General features: G+C 42.1%; 1 protein-coding gene across 1 annotated transcript; it reads left to right on the plus strand.

Annotated features, from left to right (window-relative positions):
• Window positions 1-287: 287 nt before the first annotated feature.
• Window positions 288-13,213, plus strand: LOC124039181 (delta-type opioid receptor-like). The gene is made up of 4 exons (XM_046355092.1): window positions 288-410; window positions 663-964; window positions 10,605-10,957; window positions 11,746-13,213. The coding sequence occupies exons 2-4, from the start codon at window positions 726-728 to the stop codon at window positions 12,279-12,281; spliced, it is 1,128 nt and encodes a 375-aa protein (XP_046211048.1). The 5' UTR covers window positions 288-410; window positions 663-725; the 3' UTR covers window positions 12,282-13,213.
• Window positions 13,214-22,673: the final 9,460 nt, after the last annotated feature.

Genomic DNA, 22,673 nt, shown 5'->3' on the forward strand with positions numbered 1-22,673 from the left:
TGAGGTTCATAGAGATCCTATGTGGAGGTTCATAGAGATCCTATGGTGAGGTTCATAGAGAACCTATGTTGAGGTTCATAGAGATCCTATGTTGACTTTCATAGAGAACCTATGTTGAGGTTCATAGAGATCCTATGTTGACGTTCATAGAGATCCTATGTTGAGGTTATTGTTATTTCTCTGACGTCATATTTGAGCGGGAGGGCGCGGCACAGCCCGCGCTGTGCGTGTGCTCGAGTCTCCGCTGAGCCGCGGTGTTGTGCTTGTCTCTCTCATACTCCGCTCTACAAAGTTTGGCGAGCCATATCCTTCTGCAATCAAACAGCAAAGATCTAACATCGTTTCGCTCAGCATAATTTCCATATTTTACAGACACAAAAAAAAGAACAGAAGGAACTAATATCCAGAGGGTAAGTTACCAATTGCCCGGATTGGTGAAATTATGCATTACGCATTAAGCTTTAATTGTGTTATCACAGTGAAAATACGATTCAATTACTCTGTATATATAATGGAGTTGGATCGTTTTCCATTCGTTTTTTGAAATGCACATAGGAAAGTTGGTTTAATATACAAACGTAAATTATGAATTATAATTTGACGCACACCTTCAACTTTTTTATCGTTATTTTTTCTCTCTCACTGGTTTCATTCCCGCATAGCCATAGGCATATGCTGGTAGCCCCATTATCTCATTTTCTTTAGGTGGTCAAGCATAACCAAATATGGAAGGCACTCCGGTTGAAATTTTCAAAGAAGACAAGTGCCTCACGGCGCTCGTCGAAGACTGTTATATGAATGCTACTTCGCAGTCTGGATACCCAGAAGGTCACAATCTGACTTTTGACTCTGACTGGGAAGAGGATCCCATGTCCCCAATCATCCCCATCATCACAGCTGTGTACTCCGTGGTGTTCGTGGTGGGCCTGGTGGGCAACTGCCTCGTCATGTACGTTATCATCAGGTAAGGTTTATCGTGATCTATTTGCTCACTCACCTCAATATTGCATTAATATCAACTTTGACAATTTATAGGCTATTGCTAAAGATTTTGGGTGAATTAAGAGTATGCAAAAAATACAACAATACAGTAAGATGCCCATGCAATACACCTGACTACATTTTGGCACAAAAAAGTGCATCTTTCTGACATCTGTAACACTTGTGAGCCACCCAGTGGCAGGTGCATGTTTAAACTTTATTGTACAAAGTGTACAAACACTATATGATGTGTTGATTATTTTGTTTCAATCATGACCCATACTATGCCGTGCTATTGGAGGGAACAATACCGTTTTACTATTGGGCTTTTTTACAGTTGGAGTGCTACTTTTCTGGGGCGATGTTTAAAAGTGTTTTAAATGTGTAATTTAAAACCAGGGGTCCTCTATAATGCCTGCACCTCATTGGGTTTTATTTATGTGGTGTAGACAAATAAGTCAGAGCTGGTGTCATGTGCCTTGCACCAACGCCTCACAAAGTGCTCCAGACTAGACAATTACCGCAAATCAGATTGATCGCACATTACCTGTCTTCCATAGGGCCATTCCGTCACCTCCCTAAATTAATTCAATTCTATTGGTTAGCTAAATGTGATACTCTCAGCTATCCGTTTTTTTTGTAGCCAGCTCAGTTCAGAATTTATATATATATTTTATCTGGTTGACTTATTTTTTATCTTACACATGTTCTTCCTAAATTATACATTTAGTAGTTTCGTTTACCCAGAAGTCAAATTTTAGCGCAAATTTCTGTCCAGGAGAGATTATACATTTAGCAATCAAGAAATTGAATGCACTTGCAAAGTGGATCCAAATATGCCTTATTTAATATGATTTATTAGCATATAACCATATGGGCATAATGGAATTCCTCTACTGTACTTCTGAACTGAAGTGGCAACATGTCTCTGTTGTTATGGTTAAATTACCACCACAGAGCTGTGATTGATTTTAGGGAAGATTATGGTTTCAGTCCTGTTCTTGTGGTTAAATTACCACCACAGCGCTGTGATTGATTTTAGGGAAGATTGTGGTTTCAGTCCTGTTGTTATGGAGTTATTTCACTGGGGTCTGTCCATAAATCACCTGTGACAGAAGTCATTGGAAGATGGAGGCCTCATCACCCCTGCAATGGCTGTAACTATATCATGTACTCCTAAGGACTAGGATTTGACTATGGTTGTGTCCCAAATGGCACCCTATTCCCTAAATAGTGCACAATTTGACCAGAACCATATGGGTAACATACAATATGTTTGGTGCAAAATGTGACAAAATGAGAGATATGCTTTTTATGGGAGGGTTAAACGATATGCAAATATACAGTACCAGTCAAAAGTTTGGACACACCTACTTATTCAAGGGTTTTTCACATTGTAGAAATAATAGTGAAGACATTAAAACTATGAAATAACACATATAGAATCATGTATTAAGCAAAACCCTGTTATACTAATAAAAATATATTTTAGATGATAGATTCTTCAAAGTAGCCACCCTTTGCCTTGATGACAACTTTGCACACTCTTGGCATTCTCTCAACCAGCTTCACTTGGAATACTTTTCCAACAGTCTTGAAGAGGTTCCCACATAAGCTGAGCACTTGTTGGCTGCTTTTCCTTCACTCTACGGTCCAACTCATCCCAAAACATCTCAATTGGTTTGAGGTCGGTTAATTGTGGAGGCCGGGTGATTTGATGCAGCACTCCATCACTCTCCTTGAGGTGTTTTGGGTCATTTGTCCTGTTGAAAAACAAATGATAGTCCCACTAAGTGCAAACCAGATGGGATTGTGTATCTCTGCAGAATGCTGTGGTAGCCATGCTGTTTAAGTGTGCCTTGAATAATAGATAATTCACAGATAGTGTCACCAGCAAAGCACCCCCACACCATCACACCTCCTCCATGCTTCACGGTGGGAACCACATGCTGAGATCATCCGACACGATTGGAACCAAAATTCTCTCATTTAGACTCATCAGAACAAAGGACAGATTTCCACGGGTCTAATGTCCATTGCTCGTGTTTCTTGGTCCAATCAAGTCTCTTATTATTATTGGTGTCCTTTAGTAGTGGTTTCTTTGCAGCAATTTGACCATGAAGGCCCGATGCACTCATACTCCTCTGAACAGTTGATGTTGAGATGTGTCTGTTACTTGAACTCTGTGAAGCATTTATTTGGGCTGCAATTTCTGAGGATAGTAACTCTAATGAATTTATCCTCTGCAACAGAGGTAACTCTGGGTCTTCCTTTCCTGTGGCAGTCCTCATGAGAGCCAGTTTCATCATAGTGCTTGATGGTTTTTGTGACTGACTACCTCATGAATCTGGCTGAGAGAATGCCAAGAGTGTGCAAAGCTATCATCAAGGCAAAGAGTGGTTACTTTGAAGAATCTATAATCTAAAATATACTTTGATTTGTCCAGAAGGACAACCATCTCTGCAGCACTCACCAATCAGGCCTTTATGGTAGAGTGGCCAGTCGGAAGCCACTTCTCAGTAAAAGGCACATGTCAGCCCTCTTGGAGTTTGCCAAAAGGCAACCTAAAGATTTTCAGACCATGAGAAACAAGATTCTCTGGTCTGATGAAACCAAGATTGAACTCTTTGGCCTGAATACCAAGTGTAATGTCTGGGGGAAACCTGGCACCATGCCTAGAAGCATGGTGGTGGCAGCATCATGCTGTGGGGATGTTTTTCAGTGGCAGGGACTGGGAGACTAGACGGGATCGAGACAAAGATGAATGGAGCAAAGTACAGAGAGATCTTTGATGAAAACCTGCTCCAGAGCGCTCAGGACCTCCGACTGGGGCGAAGGTTCACCTTCCAAAAGGACAACGACCCTAAGCACACAGCCAAGACAATGCAGGAATGGCTTCGGGACAAGTCTCTGAATGTCTTTGAGTGGCCCAACCAGAGCCTGGACTTTAACGAGATCAAAGATCTCTGGAGAGACCTGAAAATAGCAATGCTCCCCATCCATCCAGAGCTTGAGAGCATCTGCAGAGAATAATGGGAGAAACTCCCCAAATACAGGTGTGCCAAGTTTGTAGTCATACCCAAGAATACTCTATGCTGTAATCGCTGCGAAAGTACTGAGTAAAGTAATAATATAATAAAGTACTGAGTGAAGGGTCTGAATACATATGTAAATGTGATATCTGTTTTTTGTTTTAATACATTTGCAAAAATGTCTTAAAACCTGTTTTGGCTTTGTCATTATGGGGTATTGTGTGTAGATTGATGAGGAGAAAAAACTATTTAATATATTTAAGAATAAGGCTGTAACATAACAAAATGTGGAAAAAGTCAAGGGGTCTGAATACTTTCCAAAGGCACTATAGAGCCTATATTCTTCATTATAAACGGGGTTGTTCAAGCCCTGAATGCTGATTGTCTGACACCGTGGTATATCAGACCATATACCACTATTATGAAAAAACATTTATTTTGACTGCTCTAATTACGTTTGAAACCAGTTTATAATAGCAATAAGGCACCTCGGGGGTTTGTGGTATACGGCCTATATACCACGTCGTGCGTAAGAACAGTCCTTTGCCGTGGTACATTGGCCATATATCCCACCTCCTTGTGCCTTATTACTTAAATAATGAATGGCTGTCTTGCCTACTTCTTACATAAACTGTGTACTAATCATACTACATGCTCTTTAGGACATAGTGTTTCTAGAATAAATAATGCATTAAGCAACAAATATCAGCATACTCGGCTCATCCTACTGAGAATGCGTCATGTAATGCGCAATTACGTTGATTCCCGCCATTCGTTCATTTTGGTATGTATGTGTTTGATGCCATTCCATTCACTCCGATTCCAGGCATTATTATGAGCCGTCCCCAAGCAGCCTCAAGTGAAATGTATGTTTAGGTTCCACCCCCGAAGAATGATGAAGGTTACTTATACATATTCACGAATTGGGTGTGGGAATTTCCTCACGGAGTTGATAAACATCAACAAATAGGGCACTTACAGCTGTCAGTGTAACTAGCTAGCATGCTAACCTAATCTGGCTAGCTAATCTTATCTCTTGTTTAAAGAGAAAATGTACTACGCCAGATGGCTCTATGGTTGGACCTGGAGCTGGATTTATCATAAGCATTGATATAGGGAAAACTTGACCACAGATGGAGACCACTGGCCTATCTTTGACTTCGCCAACTATTGTTATCTCCAAAGTTGTGGCGCCTTAAATTGAGGCTGCGAATCCACCATACAAGTCATTTGAAAGAATAAGATGAAGCTCGCGGTTTTCACAGGGGAAGTGAAATGATAGGCTACAATGACTTTGCTCATGATCGTAAATCACCAGTGGTGGAAAACGTGCTCAATTATCATACTTGAGTAAAAGAAAAGACACTTTAATTGAAAATGACAAAAGTGAAAGTCACCCAGTAAAATACTGCTTGAGTAAAAGTTGAAAAGTATTTGGTTTTAAATATACTTAAGTATCAAAAGTAAAAAGATAAATTATTTCAACTTCCTTTTTAAGCAAAGCAGACAGCACAATTTGTTTAAAAATATATATATATACTGTATATATTGGACGGGGAAGCTAAGGGAACACTCCAACACATAATTTACAAACAAAGCATTTGTGTTTAGTGAGTCTGCCAGATCAGAGGCAGTAGGGATGACCAGGGATGTTTTCTTGATAAGTGTGTGAATTGGACCATTTTCCTGTCAAAATGTAACAAGTACTTTTGGGTGTCAGGGAAAATTTATGGAGTAAAAAGTTATTTTATGTAGTTCAGATTTGTCACTTCAAACCCAAATATACACTATATATACACAAGTACGTGGACACCCCTTCAAATTTGTGGATTTGGCCATTTTAACCACACCCGTTGCTGACAGGTGTATAAAATCGAGCACACAGCCATGCAATCTCCATAGACAAACATTGGCAGTAGAATGGCCTCACTGAAGAGCTCTGTGACTTTCAACATGGTACCATCATAGGATGTCACCTTTTCAACATGCCAGTTTGTCATATTTCTGCACTGCTAGAACTGCCCTGGCCAACAGTAAGTGCTGTTTTGTGAAGCGGAAATGTCTACTGTATGAGCAACAACGGCTCAGCAGTGAAGTGGTAGGCCACACAAGCTCACAGAACGGGACCGTCGAGTGCTTTAGAGTGTAGTGCGTAAAAATTGTCTGTCTTCAGTCGCAACACTCACTACTGAGTTCCAAACTGCCTCTCGAAGCAACTTCAGCACAAGAACTGTTCGTCAGGAGCTTTATGAAATGGGTTTCCATGGCCTAGCAGCCGCACACAAACCTAACATCACCATGCGCAATGCCAAGCGTCTGCTGGAGTGGTGTAAAGCTCGCCACCATTGGACTCTGGAGCAGTGGAAACGCTTTCTCTGTAGTGATGAATCACGCTTCATCATCTGGCATGTCCAATGGACAAATCTGGGTTTGGCGGATGCCAGGAGAATGCTACCTGCCCCAATGCATAGTGCCAACTGTAAAGTTTGGTGGAGGAAGATTCATGGTCTGGGGCTGGTTTTCATGGTTTGGGCTAGGCTCCTTAGTTCCAGTGAAGGGAAATCTTGATTCAACAGCATACAACGAAATTCTGTTCGATTCTGTGCTTCCAACTCTGTGGCAACAGTTTGGGGAAGGCCATTTCATGTTTCAGCATGACAATGCTCCCATGCACAAAAAGATGTCCATACAGAAATGGTTTGTCAAGATTGGTGTGGAAAAACTTGACTGGCCTGCAAAAAGCCCTGACATCAACCCCATCGAACACCTTTGGGATGAATTGGAACACCAACTGCGAACCAGGTCTAATCGCCCAACATCAGTGCCTGACCTCACTAATTCTTGTGGCTGAATGGAAGCAAGGGCCCGCGGCAATGTTCCAACATCTAGTGGAAAGTCTTCCCTAAAGAGTGGAGGCATTTAAAGCACCAACTCCATTTTAATGCCCATGATTTTGGAATGAGATGTTCGACGAGCAGGTGTCCACATATTTTTCGTCATGTAGTGTATTATACTTTGACTAAAACAATGACTTATTGACTTAAATTGTTGTGCAACATCATGGGTAAGCTTTGGCCGTCATCTTTCAGCTTGAAAAAGTGGATTTCAACTGGTGTGGGTGTTTAAAAGTATGACAGCTGCTAAGCTAGCTCTGCCAAGGTTTTTTTTCTCCATATCAAAATATCAGACAGAAATGACTTTACTCATTTATACAGTACATGACTGTTGTCATTTTCTCCCCTAGTTACATGTATAGTTGTTTACAGATAAAAATACCTTGAATGAGAATTTAATTACTTTTAGTCTGCCTCATGTTCTTGGGACTATCAATAGAATCACCAGCCGAGATGATAACAATTTAACAGATGGATGAGTTTTCCCATTGGGTTTCATCAAGTTCTTTAATTAACTGTCAATAACAATCTTACATCACCTGAGTTCAAATACTATTTGAAATCTTTCAAATACTTTTGGACCCAACCATTATTTTAATTGTTTTTAATCTATTCCATGACCAGCACACTTGATTTAAATGTTTAAACTAATCATCAAGCCCTTGAATCAGGTGTGCTAGTACAGGTCTACAACAAAATTGTGAAACATCCCAAGTATGGATAACACATAGACTTAGATAGACATTGCATCATTGTATCTGCCTCATTGTGGGATTTTTGAGCGCATTGGCAGTACCATTGAGGCAATATCCATTTTGAAGTAGTCAATTTGCTTCTTCTACTACTTTTATGAGTTTGCAAACAAACAAGATGGGTGCATACTACCACCGAGAGGGTGTTGTTTGAACAGGTATAAAGTCCAAATGTGCGATTTAGTGCCATCTGCCATTATGGAATGTTTGCTGATCCCTGTTGATGACCCAGATTGAATCATGTGATCCTTCCTAACCCATAGGAAGTCCACCCAGTTGACAACTTAAAAATGGTGAAAGTCCTCAATGCTAAAATGGTCTTTTGGGCACTAGAGTCCTCTATCTATCTCTATGTGGTAACTGCTTATGTGAAATGTGTCTGGAAGTGGGCATGGTGAAATAAGTGGGTGGATCATCGGCGATGGGCGTAACATCAGTGCTATGTGATTGGTTAGACGGTTTTGAATGAGCGGTGTTGTTTTTCAATTCTTTAAATGTTTTCATTGGTCAGTTCCTGTGTGGTGATGCTGGTTTTATGGGGACTGATAGTTTTTTTTACGTAGCAGTTTAGGGGAACTAACGTAGAAGATGGCTGTTCCAAGATGGCTTAGCAGTCGGACGTGTTTTGTCTTGTCCCGTGTAAATATAATTTTCTTTTCGTATATATTTCGTATAAATTTTAATCTCACTTTCCATCTACGGACTGAGTATACTCTCCTGCAACCTGCCTCACCCAATGTGGTACGGATTTACTATTCTTATACTTTAGAACCGGAACCCCCATCAGAGCTAGCCAACTAACTAGCTACTAGCTAGTGGTCAGTTAACCACTGCTAGCATTCCTCACCGTTAACTAGGACACCAGCCAGCCATAGCTCGGTCAATACCTGCCAGTATACACAGCGCGATATCAACCCAGAGCATATCAAACTGCTTTTTCTCTACCACATCTCCGGATTCCTACCGCAAACTCTGAAACTTTACACCAGATCAGCAAGCTGCAATCCGAGTGGCTGACATCTCTGTCCCGAAGCAAGCACCAGTTAGCCTTGAGCTAGCCTCGAGCTAGGCCCATCATCCGGCCAGCTGAAGAGGTCCACCAGCCAATTATTGAGCTACAATACCTCTTTTGCCAATTGGCCTGGACCCTTTACTGCCGACACAGAGCCCCGCCGATCCATCACAACTGGTTTGGTGGTTTCAACAGGCTCTTCCATTGTGACGTGGCCAAAGGCCCATCTGCTAGCCCCGGCCCACTAGCTGTCTGAATCGCCGTGTCTCCAGCTCGCCTAGCGTAGTAGTGGCTACTGAATTGGCTCCATAACTCACCTATTGCTACTCATTGTACCCTATGATCACTCGGCTACACATGCCTCTCCCTAATGTCAATATGCCTTGTCTATTGCTGTTTTGATTTGTGATTATTGTCTTATTTCACTGTAGAGCACCCAGCCCTGCCCAATAGGCCTTAGATAGCCCTTTTGTCCCACCCCCCACACATGCAGTGACCTCACCTGGCTTAACTGGTGCCTCTAGAGACAAAACCTTTCTCATCGTCACTCAATGCCTAGGTTTACCTCCACTGTACTCACATCCTACCACACCCTTGTCTGTACATTATGCCTTGAATCTATTCGTCCACGGCCAGAAATCTGCTCCTTTTACTCTCTGTTTCGAATGCACTAGACGACCAGTTCTTTTAGCCTTTAGCCGTACCCTTATCCTACTCCTCCTCTGTTCCTCTGGTGATGTAAAGGTTAACCCAGGGCATGCAGCCCCCAGCACCACTCCCATTGCCCAGGTGTTCTCATTTGTTGACTTCTGTAACCGTAAAAGCCTTGGTTTCATGCATATTAACATCAGAAGCCTCCTGCCTAAGTTTGTTTTATTCACTGCTTTAGCACACTCCGCCAACCCGGATGTCTTAGCCGTGTCTGAAACCTGGCTTAGGAAGGCCACCAAAAATCCTGACATTTCCAGCCCCAACTACAACAATTTCCCGCAAGATAGAAGTGCCAAAGGGGCGGAGTTGCAATCTACTGCAGAGATAGCCTGCAGAGTTCTGTCATACTATCCAGGTCTGTGTCCAAATAATTTGAGCTTCTACTTTTAAAAATCCAAGTCTTGTTTATAACAACCGTTGCCGCTTGTTATAGACCCCCTCAGCCCCCAGCTGTGCCCTGGACACCATATGTGAATTGATTGCCCCCCATCTATCTTCAGAGTTCGTACTGTTAGGTGACCTATACTGGGATATGCTTAACACCCCGGCCGTCCTACAATCTAAGGTAGATGCCCTCAATCTCACACAAATTATCAAGGAACCTACCAGGTACAACCCTAAATCCATAACCATGGGCACCCTCTTAAATATCATCCTGACCAACTTGCCCTCTAAATACACTCCTGCTGTCTTCAACCAGGATCTCAGCGATCACTGCCTCATTGCCTGCGTGCATAATGGGTCCATGATCAAACAACCACCCCTCATCAATGTCAAATGCTCCCTAAAAGACTTCAGCGAGCAGGCCTTTCTAATCGACCTGGCCCGGGTATCCTGGAAGGATATTGACCTCATACCGTCAGTATAGGATGCTCTCGCTCACAGAAACAGTCTTGAGTGGCAACAAATCTGCCCAATTAGCTGTTCGCTTTCCATACACTCACTTGTGTTGATACACCCGTCTATGTTGACACACCCATGTTCCCGCAGCCATGTTGAGTTGCAGTTACCCATGACTTAAACGTCTTGGGGTCCCCGAGGACAGGTTTGAAAAAGGCTGCTCTAGTCTGCCAGATGGATGGAGTTTGCACTGGAGTTCCACTGTGCCAGACAAGCTGAATCAAGCCCAGATAGAGTATTTCAGATGATTTCAATTTGTATTTAAACTCGGATGTGGACCAAACACATTCTACCCTCCATTCTTGACTCTGTTTTGAAACAGGTATACAAAGATGAAGACAGCCACCAACATTTACATCTTCAACCTGGCTCTGGCCGACGCCCTGGTCACCACGACGATGCCTTTCCAGAGTACTGACTACCTGTTGAACTCGTGGCCGTTTGGCGAGGTGGTGTGTAAGGTGTTCATCTCCATCGACTACTACAACATGTTTACCAGCATCTTCACCCTGACCATGATGAGTGTGGACCGCTATGTCGCCGTCTGCCACCCGGTCAAGGCCCTGGACTTCCGGACGCCGATCAAAGCCAAGATCATCAACATATGTATCTGGATGCTGTCCTCTGCAGCAGGGGTACCAGCACTGTTACTGGGTGGCACCCAGTCCAACAATGGTGAGAGCGCTGGTATGCATACATGCCGGCACACACTAAATCATAAAAGCACGCATACACACACACACACACTAATGAAGCACACACACACACTCATGAAGCACGCACACAAACATGAATGCTTGAATATGCACGTAAGCAGGCGCGCACACACGCACGCACACACACACACACACACACACACACACACACACACACACACACACACACACACACACACACACACACACACACACACACACACACACACACACACACACACACACACACACACACACACACACACACACACACACACACAGTTCTTATGGGTGAAATTGTCCCAAGAGAACATAATGAACATGCCTTACACTGTGCACAGATTGGGTTGGTTCATTTCGTTTTTACTCTCAGATTCCTTAGGTGGGGTGAATCAAAGTGCAGAAGTGCCCGTCTAATCCCAGAACATAAAGGTCTAATACAGACCTTCTCTCCTCTATTTTGTTGAGGGGAAATGCATTACGTCTAAGCCATCTGTTGGTAATGAGCTTGCCGTTATCCTTACACCACATATTGTTTCTGAATACAGATGGAGTTGTGGATAAGTGAAAAAAAATATCTGCGCTATTAGTAGGATGTTCCCTTTTTGAGTGCGCATTAGCCGTTCCATAACAGTGTCAAAGACTGAGAGATGAACCAGACGCAGCGTGAAATGTTATGTGTTCTCAGAACACTTTGCTTGAGCGTAGGTGCATTTATCAGTGCTTTTTCTTTCTCAACCTCCCCTCCCCTCCCTCCACTCCCTCTAGGAACCACGGAGTGTGCCTTGCAGTTCCCGGAACCGTACGTGTACTGGGACACCTTGATGAAGGTCTGTGTGTTTGTGTTTGCCTTCGTGGTGCCCGTGCTCATCATCACCGTGTGTTACACCCTCATGGTTCTGCGACTCAAGAGCGTGCGCCTCCTCTCGGGCTCCCGGGAAAAGGACCGGCAGCTGCGGCGCATCACCCGCCTGGTCATGGTGGTGGTCGTGGTGTTCGTAGTGTGCTGGACGCCCATCCACATCTTCATCCTGGTCAAGGCGCTGGTGAGCGTGCCCGAGACCACCGCCGTCATGGCCGCCTACTTCTTCTGCGTGGCGCTGGGCTACACCAACAGCAGCCTCAACCCCGTCCTCTATGCCTTCCTGGATGAGAACTTCAAGAGGTGCTTCAAGGACTTCTGCCTGCCTAAAAAGCTGAAGGGGGACAATGCCTCAGGGAAGAACAACAGGAGCACCGTGAGGGGAGGAAGGGAGGCCCCACTTCCACTGGAGAACCCAGATGGGACTAGAAAGCCGGCATGACTAGCCATGGAGATGTCTTCCATTTCCCGCGTTGGAAAGGAAGACTCCAATGATCTGGGCCTAACCCAGGTGACATCAGGAATGTAAGCACACACAACAATGCTAATTTAGATGACTGGTGTTTGTTCCATTTGTTTTACGGTTAGGCCCAAATCAATGGTCCGATTCCTCACACTTAGAAAAGGATATATCATTATTCTTTGATGTCAAATTTATTTGCACACATCAAGAGGGGGGGAAAAACATTCCACATGCCAACTATAGGACACACTTGAAAATGATAAGAACCTATATTATCTCAGTTTTACTGTGTTCCTTCATAGTTACTTGTTATGCTGACTCTGCATCTGCACAGTTCTAATTGGATTGCAAGATGCAACATCCTCCTTCTAGCCTCTGCCATTCAATGAAATAGTTATCCTTGACAAAACATCAATAATGATTGGGGAAGCGCTTTAAAGGGGCAACCTGGGATTGGCACATCCATCTATTTTTGCCATATCTGTCTCTACCAACCAATGTGTATGTGGTGCAGAGATCTATTACCTCCTTTGGGAGTGGGGCACCCTTATGGGTGGCAGGTAGAACAAGGCAGTTAACCCACTGTTCCTAGGCCGTCATTGAAAATAAGAAAAGAAAATGGCATGATAACACAAAAACCTTTGTATTTTTCAAGTCAAAACCAATTTGATTTGTCACATGCGCCAAATACAACAGGTGTATGTAGACCTTACAGTGAAATGCTTACGTACAAGCCCTTAATCAAGAAAATACATAAAAAAAGTAAGAGATAAACAAATATTTAAAGTTAATAACAATAGTGGGACTATATACAGGGGGTACCGGTACAGAGTCAATGTGCGGGGGCACCGGTGTCAAAGTAATATGTACATGTAGGTAGAGTTATTAAGGTAACTATGCATAGATAATAACAGAGAGTAGCAGCAGTGTATAGGGGGGGGGGGGGGCAATGCAATTAGTCTGGGTAGCTGGTCAGGAGTCTTATGGCTTGGGGGTAGAAGCTGTTTAGAAGCCTCTTGGACCTAGAATTGGCGCTCCGGTACCGCTTGCTGTGCGGTAGCAGAGAGAACGGTCTATGACTAGGGTGGCTGGAGTCTTTGACCATTTTTAGGGCCTTCCTCTGACAGCGCCTGGTATAGAGGTCCTATCTATTTATATTTTTGGAGCTAGGGAAAGCTTGTATTCTATGGAGATGAAACACAGGCCTCGGCATGGTGGTCTGCAGGATTGGAGCTACTAAAGAGCTGCTGGAAAGGAGTCAGTCAGAATATCCTTTATACATGTTGATGAAATCCTCAGGGACATAGAAAGTACTGGGTGTTAGACATTTTGCCTTGTAATATACTCCTTGGCCAGTTTATTAGGTACATCACCACGTTCATAGAAATGGATCGCTCCTACAGACAGTGAGCCACGTGGCCATGGCTTGCTATATAAAGCAGGCAGACAGGCATCGAGGCATTCAGTTACTAATCGATTGAACGTTAGAATGGGCAAAACAAGTAACCTAAGCAACTTTGAGCGTGGTATGATCGTCGGTGCCAGGCGCTCCAGATCTAGTATTTCAGAAACGGCTGCCCTCACGCACGACAGTGTCTTGGAGAATAGTGTGACAAACAAAAAACATCCAGTCGGCGGCAGTCCTACGGTTGATAACAGCTCGTTCATGAGAGAGGTCGAAGGAAAATGGCAAGAATTGTCTAAGCTGACAGGCGGGAGCCATAAACAGACAAATAACGTTGCAGTACAACAGTGGTGTGCAGAACTTGTCGATCTTTGTCACGGAGGGGCTGTTGCTATCACGTTTGCAGTAGACGGCCACACTGGGTTTCACTCCTATCAGCTAAAAACAAGAAGGGTCTCCAGTGGGAACATGATCACCAACACTGGACAATTGAGGAGTGGAAAAACATTGCCTGGTCTGATGAATCTCAGTTCCTGTTGCGTCATCGTGATGGCAGCCAGGATTTGGCGTAAGCAGCATGAGCCCATTCTGCCTGGTGTCAACGATACAGGCTGGTAACGGTGGTGTAATGGTGTGGGGAATGTTTTCCTGGCACACGTTATGTCCCTTGATTCCAATTAAGAAACGCTTGAATGCCACAACGTATCTGAACATTGTTGCTGACCAAACACAATAGAGTATCTTTGGGATGAGATGGAACGGGCTGTTCGAAGCATGATTGTACCTCCATCCAAACTGCAGCAACTGCGTGATGCCATTGCATCAGCATGGACCAACATCCCTGTGGAACATTTCCAACACCTTGTAGAATCCATGGCCCGAATAATTCAGGCTGTTCTGTTGGCAAAGGGGGGTCCGACCTGGTACTAGATGTGTCTACCTAATAAACCGGCCGGTGAGTGTAGCTGCTGATGAAAATTAACTACAAAAAATGTGTTATGCTTAGAGTTTTATTTGCTATATTCTTTAAATGAACGTAGTTGTCTACTTATTTACATATCTTATTGACTTTATTTTTTTTGGTCCATTTTTGTTTTTAATGTATCTATTTATCTTACTGTATTTATCTGGTATGCATCCCAAATAGCACCCTATTCCTTATATATTGCATATGTAATCCATGGACCCTGGTCAAAGGTAGTGCACTATATGGGGAAGAGGGTGGCACTTTCTTTTGTGATGCAAGTTTGTCATTCTATATGTTTCCGGGCCGTATGTTTTGCCGAAGCAGCAGCAATTCTTCCTGGGTTCCACACAAAAACACAAAACACGACAAGTAACAAAAGCACTGAAACACTGATAGACAATAACAGTCACACAAATGTAAAATATGATGTAAAATATGATATACAACAACAAAAACACATATATATAGATATGTGTGCCTTTTACGTCCAGGATAAAGCATCTCCAGCCAGAAGTAAAGGTTTGATACTACAACGTGGACACTGGGGTCAATTCAGCGCTCACATTTATCAAAATACAGCCTTGCCAAACCCAAAGTCAAGCATGTATAAGTGTGCTGTTTGACCCTAGTCAAATGCTCTGGGGACATTGAGAAGCCAACAAACTTCCCAGTGAGCTAAATTTGTTTAAAAGGGCGTTGAAAAGATGCTGTAACAACGTTAAAAATGTATTTTCAACCTATTTTTGCTCACTGGAAACATGTTCGTTAAGAAGAGTTACTGTAGGTGACTTGAGACAGGCTCATGTGAAAATCCTGGACTTGAATGTTTTTTTTCCTTCAAATTTGACAGAGGGCTTACATCAACGTTGACGTCTGGAGCTATCTCCTTTGGGTCAAGTTGTTTCGTTTTATGATATCAATCGCGTGCTGTTTATATGGCTTGCGCCTGGATACACGTGTTCATATTTGTACATTCTTACCGTAGAGAAACATGAGTATGTCAGTGCAACCTAGGAAAATAAATACATTCAGATTACTGTGTGATTCAAATATAAATAAATACTATATGAATCTTATACATAAATTGCGTAGTCAGAAAATATAATTGCACAGGCATTTTGAAATGCGCCATTATTTCATTCATGTCACGGAGCATTGCAACGGGACGTCATTTAAACGAAATCATTCAAGTGTTTAAACGTTTGGTCAAGCAACGTTGGCGAAGCAAATGCTTGATATAGTCATCTCCGTTTGTAAATGTTCGAATTCTCACCACTTATCCTTTGGAATGTGTTTTCAATGACTACGATGTACTGTGTAACTTACGTGTCTTTCATTCTTCGAGAACCATGGCATTCGTGGTTATGATTCGTGGTTATAACTTCTGATTCATTCTCGGAGCCATGTAGTACATTATAAAGGGGCAATCTGGGATTGGTTCATCCATTTTTTGGACTATTAAATGAAATACAACCATTGATTCTTAAAGAATATAACTTATGAGTGCTTCATGAGCTTATTTCAACTATTATGCCAGGACTCAAATTACAAAGTTGTTTGTCATTTTGTTTTCATGAATGGTCATGAAAACGACAAAAAACAATAGCTGGTTATATTACATTTCTCCAGCCCCATCCCTCAGCTGTTTTACCAAATCAAGTGGCGTTGTGACTGCTTTGTTGTTCGTCAAATCCAAGATTGCCCATTTATGAGTTTGATAACCAACCTAATTCAGTCCATCATATCTGAATAAGGACCCGGGTAGAGCACTGTTGACAATCGCCTTTCGAATGATTTTAAAAGGAAGATGCATAAAACACAATCTTGGTGTATTTTTAGACCTGTTTTACCGTGTCATTGTGTCCTTTCCTTTGTGACTAATTGCGGTGTCTTTGTTGGAGTACAGACACCCGTTTAGTCATATCAAAGGCACAGACACACAGTTATGTAAGTGGCTGTCTTGCTGTGAAAACCCAGAAACACTTAAACAAAAAAATGTGTTTAGAGTTGAGGGCAACAAGACTTTGAGGGATGATTCAAAATAATACCAAGAGTTTATGAATTCATACGAGACAGAAATGTGTCTTCTGCTGTACCCAATTCTGCTGTAGTTTGAGAAAACATGTCCTAATTTGTCATTAACTGTTGTTTAATATCATTGTTTCAAAATCTCATTCACCCGTTCAGTTTTCTTTCAAATGTACAGGAGGTGCTCAGCAGTGGCGTCGTTAGGCCTGGGTTTCCGTGTCTTCAGCCCCATGTTTTTGATGCAGCCCCAAACCATGCAGTATAAACATTAAATATATGTTTTACTGACAACTTTAATGACAAAAAAAAATAAAAAATCCAATATACTGTGCTAGACAGTAGCAGGCACAGCAAGAAGCCCCTGGAGTGGCGCGGTGCCCACTGTGGTTTCAGAACGCAGTGGACCACTTTGTTTTTATTAGTCTTTTTATCCACTAAGCTACTTACGTTTTCTAGGGTTGTTGCATTGCCAATATGTTAACCTGCAAGTAAGAATTTCATTGCACTGTGTACTCCATGTATGTTATGTGTATATGACAAATAAACAAACGTGAACTTAGCTGCCAGAAAGAGGGGAAAAGATGGCCAGCTTTGAGGTTAGATTCTAGGTGAACAAAACATTGAAAATGCATAGGCCCTTAAAGGTGCTACATATAGGATTTTGTGGAATGTTTGTGAACTCACACTTGAGCCTTTTAAACCACAATTTGTTGATATTTAAAGGATAGTTCACAGCGATATTTAGATGGTACAATGATTCCCTACACAATTCAGTGCTTGTTCTCACATAAACTCAATTCATGTGAGAAACCAATTGGTGACTATCACAGCCAATCACAACACGTGTGGGTATGTAATACTGTCAAACACTATCATCCCACTATTACTGCCATTATATCATGGACATTTTCTGAAATTACAATGCGAAAATGTAAAAACAAAATGCTAGGTGGAGCACCCATTTTGACAACAGATGATGCTCCAGTGGGAGAAAACAGTAGGCGACTATCACAGGCATAGAGGTCATAACTTATTCCATCCTACAGGTCAAATTTTGTTGGGGTCTCATGCGTCTTTATATTCATATAGCCTAACGGGCTGTGTAGCTTCTTATCTGTCATGTTTGGAGTTGTGTTGCGCTTTTATGCGGACATTTGAATTTTTCATTACAGTTGAAATGTACCAGGTTCTGTCAGTATACATGAACTTTAAAGCGCAACTGCCTCTAAAAACCAACTTATCGTTTAGAAAACAGCCTGTGTGGCATTCATCTGAGTCAGAAACATTTATGTTGTCAAAATTGACTACAAAGTGTAAATAGGATCATTTTGGTCATAAAGTCAGTTTCATCCAAAACTGAGTTTTATGAGACTGCATCACAACGTAAATGAAGGTTGGGTTTGTTTCAATCCTGCCCACAGCTGGCAGCATACAAGTAATCATCAATTCGGAGTGCAGCAGCACCCGACCCGATCGTAATGATTGTGATAAATTTGGATTGACTTTGTTTATCCCTATGGGGCTAATTAGGGACAGTATGTTATTTCCAAAAGCTTCAAATTTGAATTACTTAAAAACCTCAAACCAACAATAAATTGTAGAAATTAATTTACAAATATTGTAAGCATTTAACCTTTTACTGCAGTGGGCAAAATTAGGGTTCCACCGAGTATACACCCACTGTACTATATCAGATATAGTGTTAAAATGTAGTCAATTTTGAGTTTGCATCCCAATGCTACACCTTATATACATCACAGAAGACTGAAATACAACAAAACCGTTTGACATAGAAACACTGGATTTTTGGCTGTTTTTTTACGTTTATAAATTATGAAAAATATAAATAATATTCCACCCATGAGGCCACCAGAGGGTGATTTGGTCATTTGACTGCAGGAAAGAAGAACTAAAAGGTGTGCAACATGAAAGTATTTCATATTTGTCATTTACATTGTGTAATTAATTGATGGTCCCTAACTTGCCTCGGCAACAGGCCTGTTCTGTTCTTCTGGTGTCTCTCTCCATCATATCCAAAGTCAGGTCCCACACCAGCCGGCTGAAGCTAACTGACGAAAGTGCAGTCGCCCTTTAAATCCAACTAATTACATGTTGCACTTCTGCCTTGCCACCTTTTCAGATGAGCCAAGGAGGTGGACAGATGAGAACAGCAGGCAAGTGGAGCACTTAGAACAGCAGCAGCCAGGGGCAAATGGTAGGGAAGAGGATGGTTTAGGTGACCCGGACACGGGCCCAAAACAAGTTAAACTACCCCGGTATCCCCTTGACCATTTTGAAAACTAAAGAAACACCAGATGAGACACGGAGACAGCAACAGGAGAATAGGATATGGTGGAGAGAGACACCAGAAGAACAGAACAAGTCAAAACAGAAGAAGATCGACAAATGAGAACCTGAGACCGTGACAGACGGCACGAGAGAAAAGTGACAGAAGAGGACAGATGGAGAGAGAAAAGAGGTGGGTTGACCACACAGTAATACTGCATCACTTCAAGCTGCTCTATAGATTACAATTCAAGAGGTGAAATACAGACGGTGAAAACGACACAGAGAAAGCGACGGAGAGAGGCAGAGGAGGGGTGAGCAAAAAGCTGCTCTGTGGATTCTAATTGGGTGTGTCTGTGTGTGTGCACTGGGATTCTTTAATCAGTTTGGCTCATTGGATAGGTCAGAGTCTGATCTGGTTGAGTGGTTTTTGGCAATACATGTAGATGTACAGTACCATTCAAACGTTTGGACACCTACTTATTCCAGGGTTCTTCTTTAATTTGACTATTTTCTACATTGTAGAATAATAATGAAGACATCAAAACTATGGAATCATGTAGCAACCCAAAAAATATTTTATATTTGAGATTCTCTTCAAAGTAGCCACTCTTTGCCTTGACAGCTTTGTACACTCTTGGCATTCTCTCAACCAGCTTCATGAGGTAGTCACCTGGAATGCATTTCAATTAACAGGTGTGCCTTGTTAATTGGTGGTATTTCTTTCCTTCTTAATACGTTCGAGCCAATCAGTTGTGTTGTGACAAGGTAGGGGTGGTATACAGAAGATATCACTATTTAGTAAAGACCAAGTCCACATTATGGCAAGAACAGCTCAAATAAGCAAACATAAATAACAGTCCATCATTACTTTAAGACATGAAGGTCAGTCAATGTGGAACATTTCAAGAACTTTGAAAGTTTCTTCAAGTGCAGTTGCAAAAAACCATCAAGCGATATGATGAAACTGGCTCTCATGAGGACCGCCACAGGAAAGGAAGACCCAGAGTTACTTCTGCTGCAGAGGATAAGTTCATTAGTTAACTGCACCTCAGATTTCAGCCCAAATAAATGCTTCACAGAGTGCAAGTAACAGACTGCGTGAATCAGGCCTTCATGGTCGAATTGCTGCAAAGAAACCACTATTAAAGGACACCAATAAGAAGAGACTTGCTTGGGCCAAGAAACACGAGAAATGGACATTAGGCTGGTGGAAAAAATACTTCCTAAGTTAACTTAGGAAGTATTTTATAAGACTTGGCAAGACTTGGCATTTGTCCTGTTCTGAATTCATGTTCCATTTGGAAAATAATGTGATGGGTCAGGCCACTGAAAAAAAAGTGAAAGAAAAAGGTAATATCATCTCACCGCAACATCTCATTGACTGGGCCAAGCTTTTAATCATATTTCTCTCTCAATGAACTTCTCCCCTTTTACGACTACAGATGTATCATATCAAACAAAGGTCATTTGCATGTGGACATTGAATTCACCTTTCAAAACGCTCAATATAGCAGCTAATCTTGCACTTTTTACAATCTGCAGGATTTTTGAAAAGTATGGGAACATGCTGCATTCATAGACAGTTCTATATGCCACTCGTTTTGAAAAAAGGATAGATTATCATAGACCACAGAAAAATTACAAAGAAATAGTCCTGTATTTTATTATTTCTCATCCTGCATTAGTACCCTTTAGTTTATCTAGTGAACTCTAATGTAGACATCAGAAAAATAACACATTTGGACTAGGTACACATAGTACCTTTTTTGATGTTTCATGGTATGTTGGCTACCCATAATGTTCAAGTGGTTGATCACAATCGGGTAGATTATGCAACACAATACACACAGAGGCTAATCAGTCATTAACTGTGCTTTCTGTTTCAATATCCAGTATACATTTATGCCTGACTAATATATAGTGAAGGTAGGAACCATGAACTTATAATGAAAGTGATTTACTAGTATTGCGCTTTGAGCCAAAACGTATGTGAATAGGCTGCTGTAATGTTTAGTCCTGGATCACAATGTATGTTACTGGAGCGCCCCCTGTTGGAGAAGATGTTACCTCTAAATAGGCTGCTGTAATGTTTAGTCCTGGATCACAATGTATGTTACTGGAGCGCCCCCTGTTGGAGAAGATGTTACCTCTATAAATATGCTTCTGGGGGAAAGTGTGTTGAAATAGCAGTGGGCAGGATTCGAACCCATGTTTCAGAAGTATATGGAGTGTACAAAACATTAGGAACACCTTCCTAATATTGAGTTGCACCCCCTTTTGCTTTCAGAACAGTTTCAATTCGTCTGGGCATGGACTCTACAAGGTGTCGAAAGCGTACCACATACAGTTGAAGTCGGAAGTTTACATACACTTAGGTTGGAGTCATTAACTCGTTTTTCAACCACTCCACACATTTCTTGTTAACAAACTGTAGTTTTGGCAAGTCGTTTAGGACATCTACTTTGTGCATGACACGAGTCATTTTTCCAACAATTGTTTACAGACAGATTATTTCACTTATATTTCACTGTATCACAATTCCAGTGGGACAGAAGTTTACATACACTAAGTTGAATGTGCCTTTAAACAGCTTGGAAAATTCCAGAAAATTAAGTCATGGCTTTAGAAGCTTCCGATAGGCTAATTGACATCATTTGAGTCAATTGGAGGTGTACCTGTGGATATATTTCAAGGCCTACCTTCAAACTCAGTGCCTCTTTGCTTGACATCATGGGAATCAAAAGAAATCAGCCAAGACCCCAGAAAATAAATCGTAGACCTCCACAAGTCTGGTTCATCCTTGGGAGCAATTTCCAAATGCCTGAAAGTACCACGTTCATCTGTACAAACAATAGTACGCAAGTATAAACACCCATGGGACCACATGGTCATCATACCACTCAGGAAGTAGACGCGTTCTGTCTCCTAGAGATTAACGTACTTTGGTGCAAAAAGTGCAAATCAATCCCAGAACAACAGCAAAGGACATTGTGAAGATGCTGGAGGAAACAGGTACAAAAGTATCTATATCCACAGTAATAACGAGTGCTATATCGACATAACCTGAAAGGCCAGTCAGCAAGGAAGAAGCCACTGCTCCAAAACCACCATTAAAAAGAGCCAGATTACGGTTTGCAACAGCACATAGGTACAAAGCTGGTACTTTTTTGGAGAAATGTCCTCTGGTCTGATGAAACAAAAATATAACTGTTTGGCCATAATGACCATCGTTATGTTTGGAGGAAAAAAGGGGAGGCTTGCAAGCCGAAGAACCTCATCCCAACCGTGAAGCACAGGGGTGGCAGCATCATGTTGTGGCAGTGCTTTGCTGCAGGAGGGACTGGTGCACTTCACAAAATGGATGGCATAACGAGGTAGGAAAATGATGTGAATATATTGAAGCAACATCTCAAGACATCAGTCAGCTTGGTGGCAAATGGGTCTTCCAAATGGACAATGACCCCAAGCATACTTCCAAAGTTGTGGCAAAATGGCTTAAGGACGACAAAGTCAAGGTATTGGAGTGGCCATCACAAAGCCCTGACCTCAATCCAATAGAAGATTTGTGGGCAGAACTGAAAAAGCGTGTGCGAGCAAGGAGGCCTTGAAACCTGACTCAGTTGCACCAGCTCTGTCAGGAGGAATGGGCCAAAATTCACCTAACTTATTGTGGAAAGCTTGT

This window comes from Oncorhynchus gorbuscha, linkage group LG07, assembly GCF_021184085.1.
Source record: "Oncorhynchus gorbuscha isolate QuinsamMale2020 ecotype Even-year linkage group LG07, OgorEven_v1.0, whole genome shotgun sequence".
Taxonomy (NCBI): domain Eukaryota; kingdom Metazoa; phylum Chordata; class Actinopteri; order Salmoniformes; family Salmonidae; genus Oncorhynchus; species Oncorhynchus gorbuscha.

What these genes read in the sequence shown, in the direction of transcription:
- LOC124039181 (XM_046355092.1), top strand. Translation starts at nt 726, where the DNA reads ATGGAAGGCACTCCGGTTGAAATTTTCAAAGAAGACAAGTGCCTCACG. An exon ending in GTCATGTACGTTATCATCAG is followed by an intron (nt 965 to 10,604) that starts GTAAGGTTTATC and finishes GTTTTGAAACAG; the next exon opens with GTATACAAAGATGAAGACAG. An exon ending in TGGCACCCAGTCCAACAATG is followed by an intron (nt 10,958 to 11,745) that starts GTGAGAGCGCTG and finishes CACTCCCTCTAG; the next exon opens with GAACCACGGAGTGTGCCTTG.